The following is an 18,572-nucleotide window of genomic DNA, read 5'->3' as shown; positions in this document are numbered from 1 at the left end:
GTATAAATTACGTGGACTCTAAAGGTAAGAGCTTTTACTATCGAAGGAAAACAGGAAATTGTTATCCTGAATTAATTTAACTATTATTCTTCCAGTCTTGCAACATACAGCCTACAAAATGTTGTAAGGATATTTATGGTTCTCAGGAGGAAAAAAACAAATGAAAAAATGTAGCAAGTACTACCTATGATCCATTTCATGCATCACTTTTAGTTTTGAAAGAAATAAAACGCAAATCACATTATATAAAAATATTATTTCATATGAAAATATTAACACACAAATCTCACCGCAGTGTCCTTAACAAAACAACAACGTATGTTAAATTAAGTATAAAAACGGATGGAATATTCACAGAATAACCAAAAATACAGAATAAAGACTAGTACAAATCCCTACTTTGGCAAATCGCTCTCTTCACTATTACAAGTAATTAAAGAAGGCTCGGACTCTGATCTTTTCAGGTTGTCCCCAGCAACCTCCTCTTCAAAAAACTGTTTGTTATTAATATCCGGGAAACTCCTTGTAACATTTTCGTCTTGTTGCAACACCGGTTCTATTTTAATATCTTCACCTTCAACTTTCAACAACTCTTCGTTGAGACTGACATTCTTCAAATCCACAGTACTGTTGGCAAAAATCGCCGACGATCCCAAATCCGCCAAAAGATTATCGTTTTCCGTCGGTGGAAACCCATTAGTGTAAATAGAAGGCCGTAATGGCTGATCTACAATAGGAGGTCTCAAAGGACTCGTCGCTGTCGTTGTCGTGGAGCTCTTTGTCGTGCTCGTCGACGGGGACTGCACAGTGGCTTTTTCTTGCTTGTGCTGCGTTATCAAATCACAAGCTTTCCCCAGAATTAACAAACTGTTTAAAATTTTGAACGAAGCTAAACAGAAATAAGCAAAAACAAGCAATATAACAGAAGCCAAATCGTTGATATGTATAGAGCTAGCGAGAACTCGAATCATGACGACTCCCAGAGGTAAAGGAATGAACCCCATTCTTCGAGCCACCAAGTCTGAATGGTCTGAAAAGGCGTGTTTTTGTCGGGTTTGAGCCATATCGTAAGCTAAACTAGTTGTATAGTCTCTATAAACATCCAGTTGGAGCTCGTTGAAACGTGTTATGAATGCATGTTTGATCCAATCCACGAACATTTCAGCGATTAGAACGATTAAACAGTCTGGAAGGAGAACCCAGAGTCGATCTGATTTCCAGGAATACTCTCTCATTGTTTGCAAGACGACAATAGACATTAAGACAATCAAGTGGAAACGCTCTCGAACGTCGCTGCAAGAAACTTGGAATAAGTTGTTCTTGTCGAATTTCTTGAACACACTGCCTTTGAGTTCCACAAACTGGAGAAAGACGAGAATTAATAAACATGAACAAATAATAAGTTAATATGAGTAAGACAATAGGTTTTTAAGTAAAATTACTAAACCTTGAAATAAAAACGATCCATAACTAAATAAAGGCTTATTGTTAAGGCTCTGTCCTACCCCGGCCGAAGTGCATAGGAAATAGCGCAAAACGCCATTACTTTTTACGGCCACAAATTAAGAGTTGGAGTTTTGATTTTTTTTGTACGTGTAGATAATATCGAAATGTACACGGGAAACTCTTTGATTTTCAAAAATTTCTTATAAATTTATTTAAAAAAAATGAAAACTGAAAAAACGCCATGTCGTTTTACGGGCACAGTTTTAGGAATTTTTGCTTGAACTACGACTCGATAGATGAGGGATTTTATTCTACATCCGGGAAACTCCTTGGTTTTTTCCCCACATGAACAGTTTCTTTAGAAAAAAATAAAATTTCATGTAAAAATGATTCCCAATTTACAAAAAGTCGGCAACCAACACTTCAATGTTGCCATGATTTACAGCCCCTCACAACAGGGGGTCTCTAATCCTAATCACGGTTCGACGACTACAACTCGGCCGACCGGCGATTGACCATTGGGACCCCAACTTTATACCTACTTCTTACCAAGAATTGAAGACATCTGAATATAATAACATTTTAACCCTCATGCAAGATTTCTAAAAATAAATTTTAAGACATTTTGTCGACATTTTTAATAAATAGATTAACGATTGCAAATGATTTTCAATCGATAATATAATTAGAAAGCAGTGACTTCTGAACAGTTTCAGAACCTTTTTTTTCTCAGTTGAGTGTAGTATTTTGAGTTTAGATTTAGTGCAATTAAACTCATCTTTGTTGACAAAAAATTCGCTTTTGACTCTTGAAGTAGACCTCAATTAATAACTTGCATTACAACATTACATTTAAACAGTCTATTCTATATAGGGCAACGGATTAATTGCATTTCATACATTGATTGTTATGCATTTTATTGCATATTTGGCCATTTGGTCCTTTGCCGCAGGCAGGGTGGAATGTTTTCTCAAGTAGCCATAAGACCAAAAAGGTCAGTACCGAGTTGTCTCCCATACATGACTGTCAGGTTAAAATAAAAAGATTAGACGATTGAAAGCTTTTTAGCGCTCCCGTAACTATTTGATTTTTAGATACCAGCATAGCTCTATATTGTTACTTCTGTGTTTTGGCAATTTCTCCAACTTTGTTAAAATAATTACCCAAAACATGATTTTACATTTTCAATGATTTCTTTATACATATCTCAAATTGTGTTAATGTAGCAACTTTTTAAACTTTTCCAAAATGATGAAAACATTATGGAGGTCGACATTTGTTCTCAATTTTTGAAATGTTTAGTTGTGCCAAGATATGTTATTTTTTATTTTTTCGTGATGCGTATAAATGTATAGTTTTTTGACGTCCACGTATAAAAAGTAAAAACAAATTAGTGTTACAGTTTAATACACCAGTATTACTTAGAATTCTTCTAGATCGATGGATATCTTTCATAATTTTGAAACTCACGTTAATATAAGTAGCTGATGGCAAAAGTACAACACAAATTTTAATAGATATTTGTGTATTAAGAGCGTAAAAATTTACATGGCCGATTGAAAGAGACAAAAAGTCTAAAGTTGCGCGACAACCTCTCGAAAACGGCAATTTGAATTTGCGCTCGAAATACACACAATATTTTTTCTACAATCTTGCATTTTCCGCGATTATTTGCGATTATTTCTGCGATTTGGCATAAGCGATTTATCGAAAAAAAAAATCGTGATCGAGTGTTTTTTCAATTTTATAAAAAAAATTGTAGCTCTAGAACATATTCTTTACCCAGCTGTAATATTTTGTGTTATTCGGAAGTACCCAAATATCCATTTTAAAATTTGGTAGAATTGTTAAATACCCGCGGATTCGTTGAAACACAAGAAATGACAAGATGAACTAATATCTAAATCTAATTTATTTAAATTTATTATCAATTAAAACACTGCGTGACAAAGTTTTAGTAGCCAAAAAACTGTTATGTTCTATAGGTAGCCCATCTTTTGATAAAACATATCCCGGTAACCGCAAGTCACCACCAAATTTTATATTTAATTTTAAAAGTAAAATTTTATGACTTTGTAAGTTTTAAACATTTTTGTTTCCAAAATAAAAGTCTGTACGTTGCCAAATACAATAAATTTAAAATTATTGTGAAAAAATCGAATTTTGTAATAAAGAATAAAAAAATTGTATCAAAGTTGGCGGCTAAACAAGTTATGATTTGCATATAATTTTTTTAATTTTAGTTTTTTTATGTGTATTTTAAATATTGATAACCATACATACATTAAAATCATAAGTAAAATAGAAAAAGAATCTCTTTTCTATGATTTTTTCAACTACTTATGTTAAAAATTGTGAAGGTTTTGAGGTAAGGATGTTCTTTGAGTATGTACTTTGTTTGGATTCCATAACACATTCAAAATTAATTTGAATTTGTCGCACAGTGTAATTTTGAAAATAAAATTGTGATGTACACATTTTTAACGAAACATTTTTTACTTGAAATATAAAGTTTATTTGATGATGCCATCATTTATTATTTCTCTTTATTATTCATTTATTATTTTCGAGGGACATAATATTTCTAAATCGGGAAAACGTTCGAAACAAACTCCAAAGCAAGGCAAATTCATCTGCCTGGTTTATTGCTAAACTGTGGTAGAAAATATGCTAATTTTACAGACGATTTTCACCCTTATGGATGATTGGCATGTGTCAAATGGTTAGTATGTTGGGTTGCATATTTTTCAAAACACGAATTTTAGTTGAGGGGTAGAACAGCCTTAAGTGCGTACAGCTGTCGAGTAAATCATGATAACATTTTTGTACCAACCACCCAAATAACCGTTACGTGGTAATATCTTATTTAAAACTGCCAAATATCTCACAATATTAATAATGGGAAAACAATATAGGAAAATGGCAATTAGCCAATATTGAAGAAAAATTAGAAAACAAGTTTTAACAGAAATTGAAGTACCTATTGATGCAACTTACATTATTTGACATCATAATGGTCAAGAGAGCCTTATTATTAGCATTTATGGCGACATTCAGTGTTGTTGCTTGAAACAAGACGAGAATGCTGTGAAGTACTGAGAAAACTAAGGAAAATACCTAATTAGTTAAAAACTGCAATAACAATTAATTCTAAAAGGATACCGACATAGACAATAGCAAAAATGAGATGTGGAATAACACCTAAATGTTCCCTTTTACGTCCTCTTGGTTCAGTGGCGGTCCAAAACAGTGCGTCAATTGTGTCTTGTCCAAAGGCAGAAAACAATCTATCTCCTACTTCCAACATGTTATAGAATATATAAAGTTTAATTACAGATTGACTCTTAATTAAATGGTACAACATATTTGTGTCAACAGAAAACATAAACATACTACATACAATTAAAATTACAGCCTTTAATAAATCACAAATTTCTGCTGGGGTTAAAATACGTCTATTCTGTCTATCTTGTGCCCCAAAACATTTAGAAAATGGTCTAGTCACTAACGCCCAAAGAGCCAACAGTACCCGCATTGGCAAGAAAGTGTAAACAAAGAGAAATGAATCTGTGCATTGCATAAAACCATAACGCATAAATCTCTCTACTTCCCTGGGTATTCGCATAAATGAATAAACTTTCTCTCTACGTGCAGAAAAACGTTCTTCATCGTGTTCAAGGAGGTAATCTCGCGTCAACTCCACTTGGAGAAATGACGCCAGAGATGGACTTCTTTCTAAAACGTCACGTCATCATTAGTGGACTATAATCGGGAGTATTTACCCTTTTTCGCGTAGTCCACCACATCATTGGATTCTTTGTCATTTCGCAATAAATCCTCGATTTTCGATTCTGATGTAAACAACACGTGTGCTGGAGTTTTAAAACGGATTTTTTTGCCACCGTCTCCGTTTCTTTCATCATCGAGGGACATAATTATTGGCCAAAATAAGCAACCATCAACATGATTTTTGACACATTGACACTAATGACAGATGTGGAGGACGGTAAACAATCAAAGCTAGGGAATTTTGTTCTGAAAACCTAAACTATCTCACAAAACAACACGGCTGGTTTTGATTAAACAAAATGTTTTTATGTATACACGCTGCAGGATTATTTAATTTGGGCCAAGTTTTTACAAGAATACGTTACCGCATCACTGATCAACTAAAATCTCCAAAAATAACTCTGATTTCATCATTGGGTGACTTTATACGACACGACACAAGTTTTGACGTCTGCCACTGGTGTGACTATAGCGTTTAAACACCTGGCAAGTCCGTTGCACACAGCAAAATGTAATATTCAGCGGTTTGTTGTATAACTGGTTGCCTAGTTCAAATGTTAAAAATGTTTCCCAGCACATAAAGTCCGGTTTTTTTTATTAAAAAACCACCAACACCGCACTCTCCCACCACTTTACAACCGGCAACGTCGTCGATGGTGACTTTTTGGTGATAAAATTAAATAGGTTAGCTGCCTAATTGACAGTTTGATTACACAAAACGGCCTTTCAGGCTGTGCCGAGTCTTTTCATTATTAAATCAGTTGATTTGCAATCCAACAGGCTGTAAAAGAAACGTTTTTGACGGAAACACTGCCTAATTTTCAGAAATGTCAAAAATTTGATAACTATTTTCTCACCAAAAATCTCCCTAGGCGACGTTGCCGGTTGTAATGCATGGGAAAATTGCGGTGTTGGTGGTTTTAAAAAAAAAAAACGGACTTTAGTAGAACTTCTTTATTATTTACTTTGCTTCGAATGGGACGTCACTCTTTTGCATTTCTAACAAATTCCTGATTTGACAAATAATGTCAATAATTGTGAACAAACTAATTTTGACAGCTCTCCCACTCTTTAAACCATTACCAATTTTAAATAAAATCACTAGCTGTACAGATACACTCTGCACTTACTATCGCGGAATCAAAATTTCGAACATCACTTTTTGATGGCAATGTAAATCAAGCCCTATTGTCATTGTGACTGACAAACAAAGTAAACTTCTGACACTTGCTGAGTCTTTTATAAATTTCAAGGTTATAAAGACAAAGGACAGTTTACAATTTTTAAACTTCAATCAATTTGATGTTCGAAATTTTGTTTCCGCGATAGTACATACACCTCTCGCCGCCAAAATTGGGGCCACAGTTTTAGTTGAAATATGGTGTATGTGCTATGCGTGATCTTTGATTTAAAAAACAAAAATTGTAAATAAAACACTTGTGCTTTTCAGTGTTTTACTGTGAGTTGACCGTTTTGAATTCGTTTAATTGCTCGTAAGTTTAGAAACAAAGCGAGTGGACTAGTAAATGAGTTTGCATAAAAAAGAAAAGTCGACACTATGAACATATCAAAGATTTTTTTTTGGTTTATGTGCAACGGTCGGCAATCATTTGACATCTCAACGTAAGGGCTTTAATTTGAAAATCTAAATGAGCCAAGGCATAATATAAACATTACTTGCACCTAGTGAATCTTGTTATCAAAAGACGGAAATAGACTTGCGAGAAATCTCGCCTGAGTTTCTGTCTGACAGTGCGGTTCCTAATGTAACTAACTACCGCTGCAAGTTGACTCTCTGGAACTCGCGAAAATTCTCGCGCGAGCGATTTTCTTTCCAGTGTATACAAAGTATTTTAGATCTTGCTCAAGTTCTTTCAAATTAGGGAACTGTGAGAAATTTCAAAAGCCCAGAACTCATCAGATTCTCGCGAGAGAAACTTGCAGTATTTATTGCAAACAGTGTAAACACATAAGCAAGAACTCGCTCTAGAAGTGTCGCAAAATTCTCTCTAATCTATTTCAGGCTTTAAAGTGTTAAAAACTGACACGATTAGATTAGGTTTAACTACAACCCGTTTGTCGTTACATTGGGGGTTTCATTACACCCAATCTAAAGTCTCAATATTAAGACAGGAAGAGCTCTTCATGTAACGAACAACATTGACGGTTAGTCATTAAATTTGTGGAAAATCAAACGTAATAATTTCTGGTTTCTGTCAGGTTGGTATTTGTCAATATTTCAGATAGCAACAACAAACCCAACAAAAGTAAAAATGTAACTAGGTGGTACAGTGCTATACCCAATTTCGTGTACAGTCCCAAAATTTGGACATGTGTTGAAGTTTGGACCACAAATTCAGTTGAAATATGGTGTAAATACTATCGCGGAATCAAAATTTCGAACATCACTTTTTGACATGGCAATGTAAATCAAGCTTTATTGTCATTGTGACTGACACACAAAGTAAATTTTTGACACTTGCTGAGTCTTTTATAAACTTTAAGGTTATAAAGCCAAAGGACAGTTTACAATTTTTAAACGTCAATCAATTTGCTGTTCGAAATTTTGTTTCCGCGATAGTATATATCAGATGCAACCAGCAATACGTCCAAACAATTTTTTTTGGTGTGTAACAGTCTTTGTGGGAGGGTATTTTTCGAGTAGCGGTACTTATCTTTAGCGCTACGCTAATTTCACGCCAGTCTTCACGCTTTGATATTAATCTAACCTTAAAATTATCTTATCTTAAATTATCTTGACTATCTAAACAAAAAATGTTTACAATTTCTACCGAAAAACGGGTCATAAATTTAAAAGAAAAGTTTGTTTAGGGTGTGTTTATTTATTTACTGTCACACGTCAAGCAGAGATAATAATTTCCCTACAAACGCCACCTGTCACTTTGACAGTTATCAGCTGATGGGGCCGCAAATATTATTCAACTATGGAGAGTAATGAAAATAAATCTCCCGAAAAAGAGGAATCAAAATGTAAAGTGCTGATATTAGGCGCCGGGATGGCAGGTCTTTCGGCCGCTTATCATTTATCAAAAAACGGTTTCAACGACTACAAACTCCTCGAGGCTCGCAACCGTGTGGGAGGTCGCATCGTTCAAATAAAAATTGGCACGGAACCTGTAGAGTTAGGTGCCAATTGGATCCATGGAGTTCTTGGTAATCCTGTTTACGAATTAGCAATGCAACATGGTCTCGTGGATATTATGCAAATCCCAAAACCCCATAAAGTGATAGCTGCCACTGAAAATGGAAAGCAAGTTCCATTTGCTATTCTTCATGAAATCTACGAAGCATATCTGTGTTTTTTAAAACGGTGTGAAGAGTATTTTTTATCTCAGTATTTACCACCTGAAGGCATTGATAGTGTAGGTGAACATATTAAATTAGAAATTAGTTTGTATCTGGATAAAATACAAGACTCCCGGGAGAGACATTTGCGGGAACTTTTATTCGAGTGTTTGTTAAAACGGGAAACGTGCATATGTGGGTGCGACGATATGAATGAGATCGATTTATTAGAGTTAGGGACTTATACAGAGCTGCAAGGTGGCAACATTACGCTTCCAGAAGGGTACAGCGCGATTTTGGAACCCGTGACGAAAGCTATTCCTTCAGAGAATCTTCTTCTTCAACATCCTGTCAAGTCAATCTGTTGGAATCTCAACAAACGCAACAGTGTCGATAACGGTAACGATTCAGACGACTCAGATAGAACGGTCGTTGAAGAAAGCAGTAGCAGAGAATCAAGTTGTGAGAAAACTCACCACTACAATATTGAAGTCAATTGTGATAACGGGAAGGTTTTCCAAGCTGATCACGTTATTTGCACTGTACCTCTTGGGGTGTTAAAACAAAAGCCGGATTTATTTCAACCCCCGTTACCTGAATACAAAAGAGAAGCTATTGAAAGGTTGTTGTTTGGAACAGTTGATAAAATCTTATTGGAATATGATAGACCATTTCTGAATCCTAATATCACGGAAATCCTTCTTCTGTGGGAGTCGGACTCTGATAGACCGGAAGGTCAAGACGACTTAAGTAAGAGTTGGTACAAGAAAATATACTCTTTTTCCAAAGTTACGGAAACGATAATTTTGGGGTGGATTTCCGGGAAGGAAGCTGAATACATGGAGACGCTGTCGAAAGACACGATAATCGACACCTGCACGTCGGTTTTGCGGAAATTTCTTAATGATCCTTTTATTCCAAAGCCAAAGAATGTCATTTGGTAAGTGGAAAATCGATTGGAATCGATTTTTTTTATTTATCGCAATAATTGTATTAAAACGTTTGAAATGTAAATATCCAATAATTGCTTATTTAACTGTGACATTTTTTGTCAAGCCAAAGTAGCTGAAACTAAATCCAATTATTAGTATATTGGCACATTAATTTAAAAAAAGTCACTTAGAAAAGCCGATTTTGAACCTATCCAACGTCACTTTCCAGCACCAGTTGGCATAATCAGCCCTATACCCGAGGATCCTACACCGCAATAGCCGTCGGGGCCTCCCAAATCGACATTGAGTATCTAGCGCAGCCTCTTTATCTCGACGAAGAAGAAACCTCAGTGAGTCATTATCCGGTGGTAAAATTTTAATCTTAACAACAAATTTGCAGCCTGTGGTGCTGTTTGCAGGCGAACACACCCACAGCAATTTTTATTCGACAGTCCACGGGGCGTTTTTGACAGGACGAACAGCCGCACAAATGATTTTATCCGAGGATGATCCTCAAGAAATGGTCCTAGATTGCGAGGATGACGCCGACTTGAGTTCGTGGGTTCAAGGAATTTCTCTTGAATAACCGAACTTGCCTTAAATAAGTCAGTGGTGGACGAAATCTTACTTGAGCCTTCTTGAGATCTTATCGAGTACAAAAATTATGGTTTTTGGGTGTCTGAGTATGGCGCGCTCTCTAGAGAGGTTCTCCACTTCTGATATGAAGCACATTTTGTATAATTTTTAAATGAAATATACACAAACAGCCACAAAGAAATACCGGAAGTTTTTAATTTTGTTAAACATTTTTAACACACGTTTTATTTTGTATTTTGAACGGAAGTATTTGAGCAGTATTACTATACAATAAAAGTTATGCAAAATGTGATCTGTAGCAAAAATTTAGAACTGCTTAACAATGTCTGTTATCTTAGTTGTTACCATTTATTTCAATTGTTACTTTTATATGCTTGTGCTACGTGCTAGTCATTTTTTTATCGACATTGTTTCATTAAAAAATATATAATCGAATTGACATTTTTATACGACCATTCCTTCACGCATATCATGGAATCACTAACGAATATTTTTATACTTACTACTTTTAATAACAATTGTGTGGGTAAAAAAATATTAGGTAAGCATTCTTCAACGTTTTATTCTTAAAACTTAACACATTCCCGGGACTCTGTACAAAAATTCGCCGTCACCGTCATAATAGCAGTCATTAAGCTTATAAATAAAACCTTTTTTTATCAACTTTTTGGGTATATTAATTTTTTCAGGATAATTTAAATGTGCCAAGTCTCTCTCGGTTTTTTTAATGTTCTTTAGACTCGTTGAAGACTGATACTTTTGCGTGGACATATCAACAACACGCTTTTCTGAATCTCTTCTTTTATCTTCAGTTAAATCAGTACTTGGGTTTATTGCTACTCTTTCCGGCTCCTGTGCTTTATTTTCTTTGTTTTTTATTTTTGTAACAATGTGTTTATCCACTTCATCTATTTCTTTTCCCATTTCAGCTCTCTTGCTCAGATTTGCATGCAATTGGCTCAATGTCAGTGATCTTTTTGAAGTAAAAATCTTGTTTTTGGTTTTCTCATGAGACTCCACTTCTGGTTGACTTTCTATTTGCGCAACCGGCTGCTTCAGTTGTTCATAACTTTTAATGATATCAGCAAAATCTGTTCTAGTAGTTTTAATTTTAACTTCCTTTTGAGATTCTGGTAATACAAAAGGCTTGAAGTTAAGTGCTCTGTTTGTAAACTTCTTTAAATGTTCAACTAAGTCAGGAGGTAGTTCTTGGATTTTCCCCTCTTTAAACACATTCCAGTTTTTCTGTACAACATGATCATGATTTGTAATTTTATTTTGTGTCTTTTTGGTGTAGTGAGACTTCACTATTTTCTAAAAAAATACTGTTAAGATTGGAACGAATTTATTACATACTCACTTTTATAACACCCGGTAGAGCTGGGAAACCTTCCGACAAACGCTCAATGGTCCACTCTTCAGGCTGTGATCTGTGTAAATAACGAATTTGTTCCTTGTCATGCCATGTTAAGAAATTTGGATATTTCTCTTTAAAATCTTTCTGCTTGACAATTAAATACTTTTGACGTTCTTTAAGAGCCTCTAATTCTCGCTCATATTCTCTATGTGACTTGTGAACTTCCATAAAATCAGACTCCAGGTCTTCAAAGTCGGTGATGTCTTCGTTATCTTCAGGTTTCACGAGCCTTTTCCGGCGACTTATCCCTGGGTCTTGTAGTTTCTTGGAGTGTCTTGTAAAGTTTCTGAAGGCAGTGGTACTAGTAGATTGCACTATTAACTTTCTTAAACAAAACATTTTGATGTCTGGTGACAGAAGGTAATATTAAGGTTAGGTCAGGGAAAAAATAGGTTAGAATTGTCAAAACGTGTTTTACTGGTTGCCTAATTCCAAGTTTGAATCGTAGGCGAAAATCGTTGAAAATCACTCAAAATCCTCTTAAAAACACTCTAAAATCAGTAAAAAAAACCTCAAAGACATGCCCTAAAATCTCCAAGATTCACTCAAAATCTACACTTATTTAAATCTTTAATTTTGTCTAAATTTTTATAACTTTACGTTAATTAACACCGCCACTAATTTTAAAACAATTACCTTCTTTAAAAAATAATATTTAATAAATTATTATGTTTAGCTTCTAATGTTGTCTTATGTTTTCCTAGTTGCCTAATTCCAGTATTGTTCATTAAAAAAAATTTTTTTCTTACAATAAATTAAAACAATAGTTATTTGTTCCACTAGGCTAGAAAATGGTCTTTTGGAAATGCAAGGAAAATATTGAAATCCGACCCCGGAGAATTAAACTTGAAAAGCAAACAAAGTGCAAACAGTTTTCAATATTCGTCACGGAAATCTAATCGTTTTTTTACAACAACTAAAAAAGCGATCGATACGTTAATAAATCAACAGCATTTCTAGAATCTAATTGAAAACCTAACGGTTATTTTTAATTTGTTACATTTCCGCTGGGTAGTGTCTACAAATTAGAGTCGCCTAAAATGGTGGATGCGCCGGTTCAATTTGTTAAACATTTTTGGAGTACATAAATGTTAAAAGTATAGTAAAAACACCAATTTGTCAATGTTTAAATACAAATATTCAACTCAGTCACTGATTCCCTGAATAATAGTTATTTAAACCATACTGTGACGTTGAATAAAACAATTTTTCGTAGAAGGCCGGACAATATACAGCAGGTCAAGCAAAGATACTATAATTCAAGAAAAAATTTTGCGTGCTATTTTGTGACATTATTTCTGAATCATAAGTTTTTCGATCAGTTTAAATTTTGAATGTGGCACATAAATTTAGAGTGGTTATGAGGACGACCCTGGCAAACACCTCATAAAAATTGTGTGATCCACTTCAATTGTTAAGCAGTGTATGAATGATTGGAACAATATCTTCGTAACACACTTTTCATAACAACGTTAAAATCGATTTCTCGTAAAAAGCGGTAATAAAAGTAAAAGTGTTTTTGTACGTTAGAGAAAAAAAGCGATTCCCACTCTTTATATGTATTTAAATCCAACCCTCACATAGTTTTTTATGTTTATTTGCAAAACAAATGATTTTTTTGTATTAATTCTCTTCAGCAAAAATGTGCTAAAAATAACAAAATAAATATTTTACTAAAGACCTAAATTTAGCACTAAATATCACAAATACACTTTCTTTAAAAACGTTTGTGTCTAACATAAAAAAGTTCTGGGTAATAACGGAAAGTTATGCCTATTTACGATAATGATCAACTATCATAATATTTAATAAGAAAACAATTAATCGTTAAAGTGTAATAACTAGAGCATTTTCAATATCTAATGAGTTTTCCATCAATAAACACGCAATTGTATAATGTCAGATTCAGCTCAAAATAAAACTCAACCCACGTCCACGTATCACGAACCTAAACACTATCCCTTATTTGGAATAAAGACACAACATGAAACCCCAATGAAAAATAAAAAGAGTTAATATTTAACAATGTGTATGTTTGCAACAGTGATCGCTTGGCAACAAAGAACAACCAGGTAAATAACTTTTTTTGAAGCGCAACGCGTTCGATTGACCACATTTCACCAGTGTCTTTTATCAATATTACATTAACTTATAACAAGATGAAGTTTCGAGAACATGTAAATTACATTATTTTGTTACTTATATGTGTGGTAACAGACATAAACACGCAAACGACACAAAACATTAACGTTTGTAAGTAAAACAAACAGTTTTTTCTTCAGATTGTTTAATTTTCCTTCGTAGTGTTTGTAAACGAAGAGGGTAACTTAGTGGCAGATAAAGCGGTGGAGGTTGCTACCAATTACATAAAAAAGAACAACAAACTTGGTGTGAACGCCGATCCAGTGAAGGTCGTTGGAAATAGATCGGATGCGTCTGCTCTCCTTGATTCTTGTAAACTAGTAAATTTTGTGTTTCACTCTTAAAGTTACAAACTTCTAGTGTGTAGCGCCTACAACGACATGCTCGCAAGTTCGTTGTTTCCTCATCTGGTTTTGGACACCACCATGACAGGTTTAGCTTCGGAAACTGTTAAGTCGTTCACTGCAGCTCTTGGTTTACCTACAATCAGTGCTTCTTTTGGACAAGAAGGTGATTTAAGACAGTGGAGGAATATCGATGAGAACGAGAAGGAATATCTCATCCAAATTAACCCACCGGCTGACATCATACCGGAGATTGTCAGGACGATTGTTCTAAACCAGAACATCACCAACGCGGCTATCCTATTCGACGACCATTTTGTCATGGACCACAAGTACAAATCGCTGCTTCAAAACGTAGCCACACGACACGTCATCGCTCCGATTAAAGAACCTGACAAAATTGCGGATCAGCTAAAACAGCTGCGTAAACTGGATATTGTCAATTTCTTTATTTTAGGCAGTTTTGAAAGTATCAAACGGGTGTTGGATGCGGCCGACAGTGTTTCTTTCTTTAACAGGAAGTTTGCATGGCATGCCATCACTCAAGATAAAGGTGACCTGAAGTGTAATTGCAAGAACGCTACTATTATGCTAGCAAAACCAATAATAGACGCTCAGTACCAGGATCGTCTTGGATTGATTAAAACCTCATATCAGTTAAACGCAGAGCCAGAAATTGCCGCAGCTTTTTATTTTGATTTGACCCTGTATTCGTTTCTTGCCGTCAAGTAAGAGACTTAAGAACGGAGAAAGGTGTCTTGATTGTGTGGTTTTAGGGAGATGATTGCTGATGGTGCTTGGAAAAGAAACAATGTCACTAATTACATCACTTGTGACGAATTCGATGGGAAAAACACCCCAAAACGCAATGGTCTGAATCTTAAAAAGTATTTCAACAAAGAAACCTCAGAGACTCCAACTTATAGTCCTATAAATATAGTCTCCAATGGTTATAGTTTCATGGATTTTAACATGCAACTAAGCGCTGTGGGAGTCCGAGAGGGCTCGTCCGACAAGTCTCTGTCTTTAGGAAGTTGGAAGGCGAGTTACGACAACAACATGACACTTCTTGATCCTCAAAGCATGAAGAACTACACTGCTGATGTCGTTTATCGCGTGGTCACAGTAGAAGTAAGTTCTCTACATCAATTTTTCTTGTACTCTCCCTATGATAATTTTTAGCAAAAACCGTTTATTATTAAAGACGATAGAGCGAAAAAAGGGTACACAGGTTATTGCATTGATCTTATTGATAAAATAGCCGAAATACTAAATTTTGATTATGAAATTAGCACAGTAAGCGATCAAAAGTTCGGAAATATGGATGAGAACGGAAAATGGAACGGAGTGGTGAAAGAACTCATGGAAAAGCGTGCTGATATAGGTCTAGGATCAATGTCGGTGATGGCTGAGCGTGAAAACGTCATCGATTTTACGGTTCCATACTACGATTTAGTCGGAATCAGTATTTTGATGAAACTCCCTGAAACTCAAACTTCGCTATTTAAATTTTTGACGGTGTTGGAAAATGAAGTGTGGTTGTGCATTTTGGCTGCTTACTTCTTCACAAGGTGACTTAAAATCTTTGGTACCGCTTGATTTTATGAAAACCTCCAATAGCTTTCTGATGTGGATTTTCGACCGATGGAGTCCGTACAGTTACCAGAACAACAGAGAGAAATACAAAGACGACGAAGAAAAACGCGAATTTAATCTAAAAGAGTGTCTTTGGTTCTGTATGACTTCACTTACTCCTCAAGGAGGTGGTGAAGCTCCTAAGAACTTGTCAGGTCGTTTGGTGGCAGCTACATGGTGGTTGTTCGGGTTCATCATCATCGCTTCTTACACAGCTAATCTTGCTGCTTTTCTGACTGTTTCGAGACTGGACACTCCCATAGAATCTTTAGATGATTTGTCTAAACAATACAAGATTCAATATGCTCCTTTGAACGGTTCCTCAACAATGACGTACTTTGAAAGAATGGCCAACATCGAAGCAAAATTCTACGAGTATGTTCCTTGGCATTAAATCAAAATCATAATGTTAATTTCAGGATCTGGAAAGACATGAGTTTGAATGACAGTCTGACTGAAGTAGAACGAGCAAAATTAGCAGTGTGGGACTACCCAGTCAGTGACAAATACACAAAAATGTGGCAGGCAATGAAAGAGGCTGAATTACCAAACACTTTAGAAGAAGCGGTAAAAAGAGTCCGAGATTCAAAGTCTTCAAGTGAAGGATTTGCTTACTTGGGTGATGCCACCGATATTAGATACCTGGAGACAACAACTTGCGACCTACAAATGGTCGGAGAAGAATTCTCCCGGAAACCCTACGCAATTGCTGTTCAACAAGGCTCGCCTCTAAAAGACCAATTTAACACAGCGTAAGTCGAACAAAAGTTGTCTTAATTCACCTCTTCTCTTTCAGTATTTTACAGTTGCTAAACCGGCGCGAACTAGAACGATTAAAAGAACAATGGTGGAGCAAAAATCCAGAAGCAAAGACTTGTGACAAACAAGACGATCAATCTGATGGAATTAGTATTCAGAACATCGGTGGTGTGTTTATTGTCATCTTCGTAGGAATTGGATTAGCTTGCATAACTTTAGCTTTCGAGTATTGGTGGTATAAATACAGAAAAGGGGCAAAGGTCGTGGATGTTCAGGGGGCACCCACCATCAAACACCACGATATGACTGGGAAAATTCATGAAGGATTTAATGCAAAAGTGAACAAGTTGTATCCACGGTCACGGTTTTAGATCATATTAAATGATTTGCACTTGTTGTGTTTATCTATTTGGAGTTTTTATTGACTGTTGTTGTTTGCACAGACACTACAAATATTTTTCTAAGACGTTTCTGTCTAAAATCTAGTCTGGTGGTAGACTTGCAAACGATTAAAATTGAGATAAATGGAAAAGTGTTGATAAAGTTATCAAATACAGAATTTATTAATGCTTTCTTGTATTTCAACTTTCACCTGCAATGTCGACACAAAGATAAGAATATCATTATTGTATGATGAATTTGTAAATATGTTAAGGAACAATCAAATAATTTGACATAATTGTTACAAAATGTGTTCCTCTATTGCAGTTGATATTATTTTTTGTGAAAAGTTTAGCAGTTAGAAATTAAATAAAAACTGTGTAATGTATTGTTTTATTTATATCATATCTCTATGCAAATACTGCAAAATATTGATAACAAGAAAAAAAATATCTGCTCTATAAAATCTTAGATAAAATTAAATTAACTAAATTTTTAACAAGTTTACTGTTCTTTAATGCCACATTTTTAAACAGGTCTCGACTTGTTCGAATAACTTCTTGTTTGGCGCCACAAATACTGGTTCAAAACGTGTCACAAACAAACATCGAGAACAAGTAAAAATGGTTAAAAATTTGGACAGCCTATCCATGTCCACTGCTCATTAATTTTGAATACCTCATTTCAAGGTCATATTTTGTGAAAATTGTGAAACTTTACGGCAAATTTGAGAGAATTTATGTATTGAATTGAATCATGAACGGGTCTTTGGGTGTTTTAGTACTCGTTTATGTTTAATTCAATGCATAAATCTTCTCAAATTTGCCGTAGAGCTCCAAAATTTTTACAAATTATGACCTTGAAATGCGGTATTCAAAATAAATGAAGAGTAATTAAATCTGACGACAGGCAGGTAATACACGAGCTGTTAACGAAGAAAGCTTTAATACTTATTTTATATATTTTTGTATTTTTTGTACGTGAGAAAAAAAAAATTCACATAACGGTACTAAAGGCAGTTTTAATTCATTTTTGTGGTAGAAAGGTCTAGGTCAAGGACTTATTAAAAAGTCACCAGTAATAAAATTAGATAAAAATAACCTCAGTTGACATATACCTAGAAAACGTTTTATGGCTTAAGTCAAACCACCCATAGAAATAAAACTGGGTGTTGTAAACTGCAGCCGACAAATTTCTAGGTAGAGGGTTGACCGATGGTTGAACAGGCCCGGACTCATTTCGTGCTCATTTATGGTCCCCAACCGCAAGGATTAGTACTGCCCGGTCCCCTCATAATGTGGCCATAAAATTTACTAGGTGTATGTCAACTGGGTTTACAGTACGTACAGTACAGTATGGAAGAGCGAAAATGAATATTCCCTTTAATCCTTCAATTAACGTTTAAACTTTTTATGACCCATTTATGGTTGTCCCGTAGCCCACTACCTGCCACTGATGGTGCTGTTTCATTGTTGCAAATTTCCCTAAATTATTAAGAAGAGCCAATTTTATGATAGGGCTGTCTGTGGTCAAAGAGAGTAGCCGCGTTGAAACATGGCGTTGAAACATTATTACATGAAAGTAATAAAAATATTTTGCAGTTAATGTCCCGCTGTGAAGGGATTATTCATTTTCCCGCAACCGTACAATACCTAAGGATAAACTGAGTTAAAATTTGACAGTAGACAAAAAAGAAATCGTAGGTACTGGAGGAGCAAGGCACGACCTTAACCGATATTTGTCGAGTTTAATGACTTAACCAATAGAATAATTGGCGCGAAATCATGATCCCTAAACATCCTCGCTATTGGTTCACGCTTCATT

The 18,572-nt window shown here is 35.1% G+C and overlaps 4 protein-coding genes across 4 annotated transcripts; 2 read left to right on the top strand and 2 right to left on the bottom strand.

Moving 5' to 3' along the window:
• Positions 1 to 266: 266 nt before the first annotated feature.
• LOC148172600 (protein TAPT1 homolog) lies at positions 267 to 5,707 on the bottom strand. The gene is made up of 4 exons (XM_088039541.1): positions 5,229 to 5,707; positions 4,609 to 5,181; positions 4,444 to 4,541; positions 267 to 1,361 (listed from the first exon to the last, which is right to left on the bottom strand). The coding sequence occupies exons 1-4, from the start codon at positions 5,377 to 5,379 to the stop codon at positions 396 to 398; spliced, it is 1,788 nt and encodes a 595-aa protein (XP_087895667.1). The 5' UTR covers positions 5,380 to 5,707; the 3' UTR covers positions 267 to 395.
• A 2,282-nt stretch (positions 5,708 to 7,989) lies between these two features.
• LOC148172599 (peroxisomal N(1)-acetyl-spermine/spermidine oxidase) lies at positions 7,990 to 10,505 on the top strand. The gene is made up of 3 exons (XM_088038154.1): positions 7,990 to 9,481; positions 9,703 to 9,823; positions 9,874 to 10,505. Exons 1-3 carry the CDS (start codon positions 8,181 to 8,183, stop codon positions 10,057 to 10,059), a joined length of 1,608 nt encoding a protein of 535 aa, XP_087894280.1. The 5' UTR covers positions 7,990 to 8,180; the 3' UTR covers positions 10,060 to 10,505.
• A 111-nt stretch (positions 10,506 to 10,616) lies between these two features.
• On the bottom strand, positions 10,617 to 11,939 carry LOC148172598 (uncharacterized). The gene is made up of 2 exons (XM_088038158.1): positions 11,431 to 11,939; positions 10,617 to 11,384 (listed from the first exon to the last, which is right to left on the bottom strand). Exons 1-2 carry the CDS (start codon positions 11,824 to 11,826, stop codon positions 10,644 to 10,646), a joined length of 1,137 nt encoding a protein of 378 aa, XP_087894284.1. The 5' UTR covers positions 11,827 to 11,939; the 3' UTR covers positions 10,617 to 10,643.
• A 1,642-nt stretch (positions 11,940 to 13,581) lies between these two features.
• Positions 13,582 to 17,136, top strand: Ir25a (ionotropic receptor 25a). The gene is made up of 8 exons (XM_088038153.1): positions 13,582 to 13,740; positions 13,792 to 13,941; positions 13,990 to 14,701; positions 14,750 to 15,104; positions 15,156 to 15,544; positions 15,594 to 15,983; positions 16,028 to 16,360; positions 16,405 to 17,136. The coding sequence occupies exons 1-8, from the start codon at positions 13,647 to 13,649 to the stop codon at positions 16,736 to 16,738; spliced, it is 2,757 nt and encodes a 918-aa protein (XP_087894279.1). The 5' UTR covers positions 13,582 to 13,646; the 3' UTR covers positions 16,739 to 17,136.
• The last annotated feature ends 1,436 nt before the right edge of the window (positions 17,137 to 18,572 follow it).

The sequence above is a fragment of the Gnatocerus cornutus genome, chromosome 6 (assembly GCF_029298725.1).
Source record: "Gnatocerus cornutus isolate USDA-ARS CGAHR chromosome 6, icGnaCorn1.1, whole genome shotgun sequence".
Taxonomy (NCBI): Eukaryota; Metazoa; Arthropoda; class Insecta; order Coleoptera; family Tenebrionidae; genus Gnatocerus; species Gnatocerus cornutus.
This window is presented reverse-complemented; position numbering and strand designations above follow the sequence as displayed.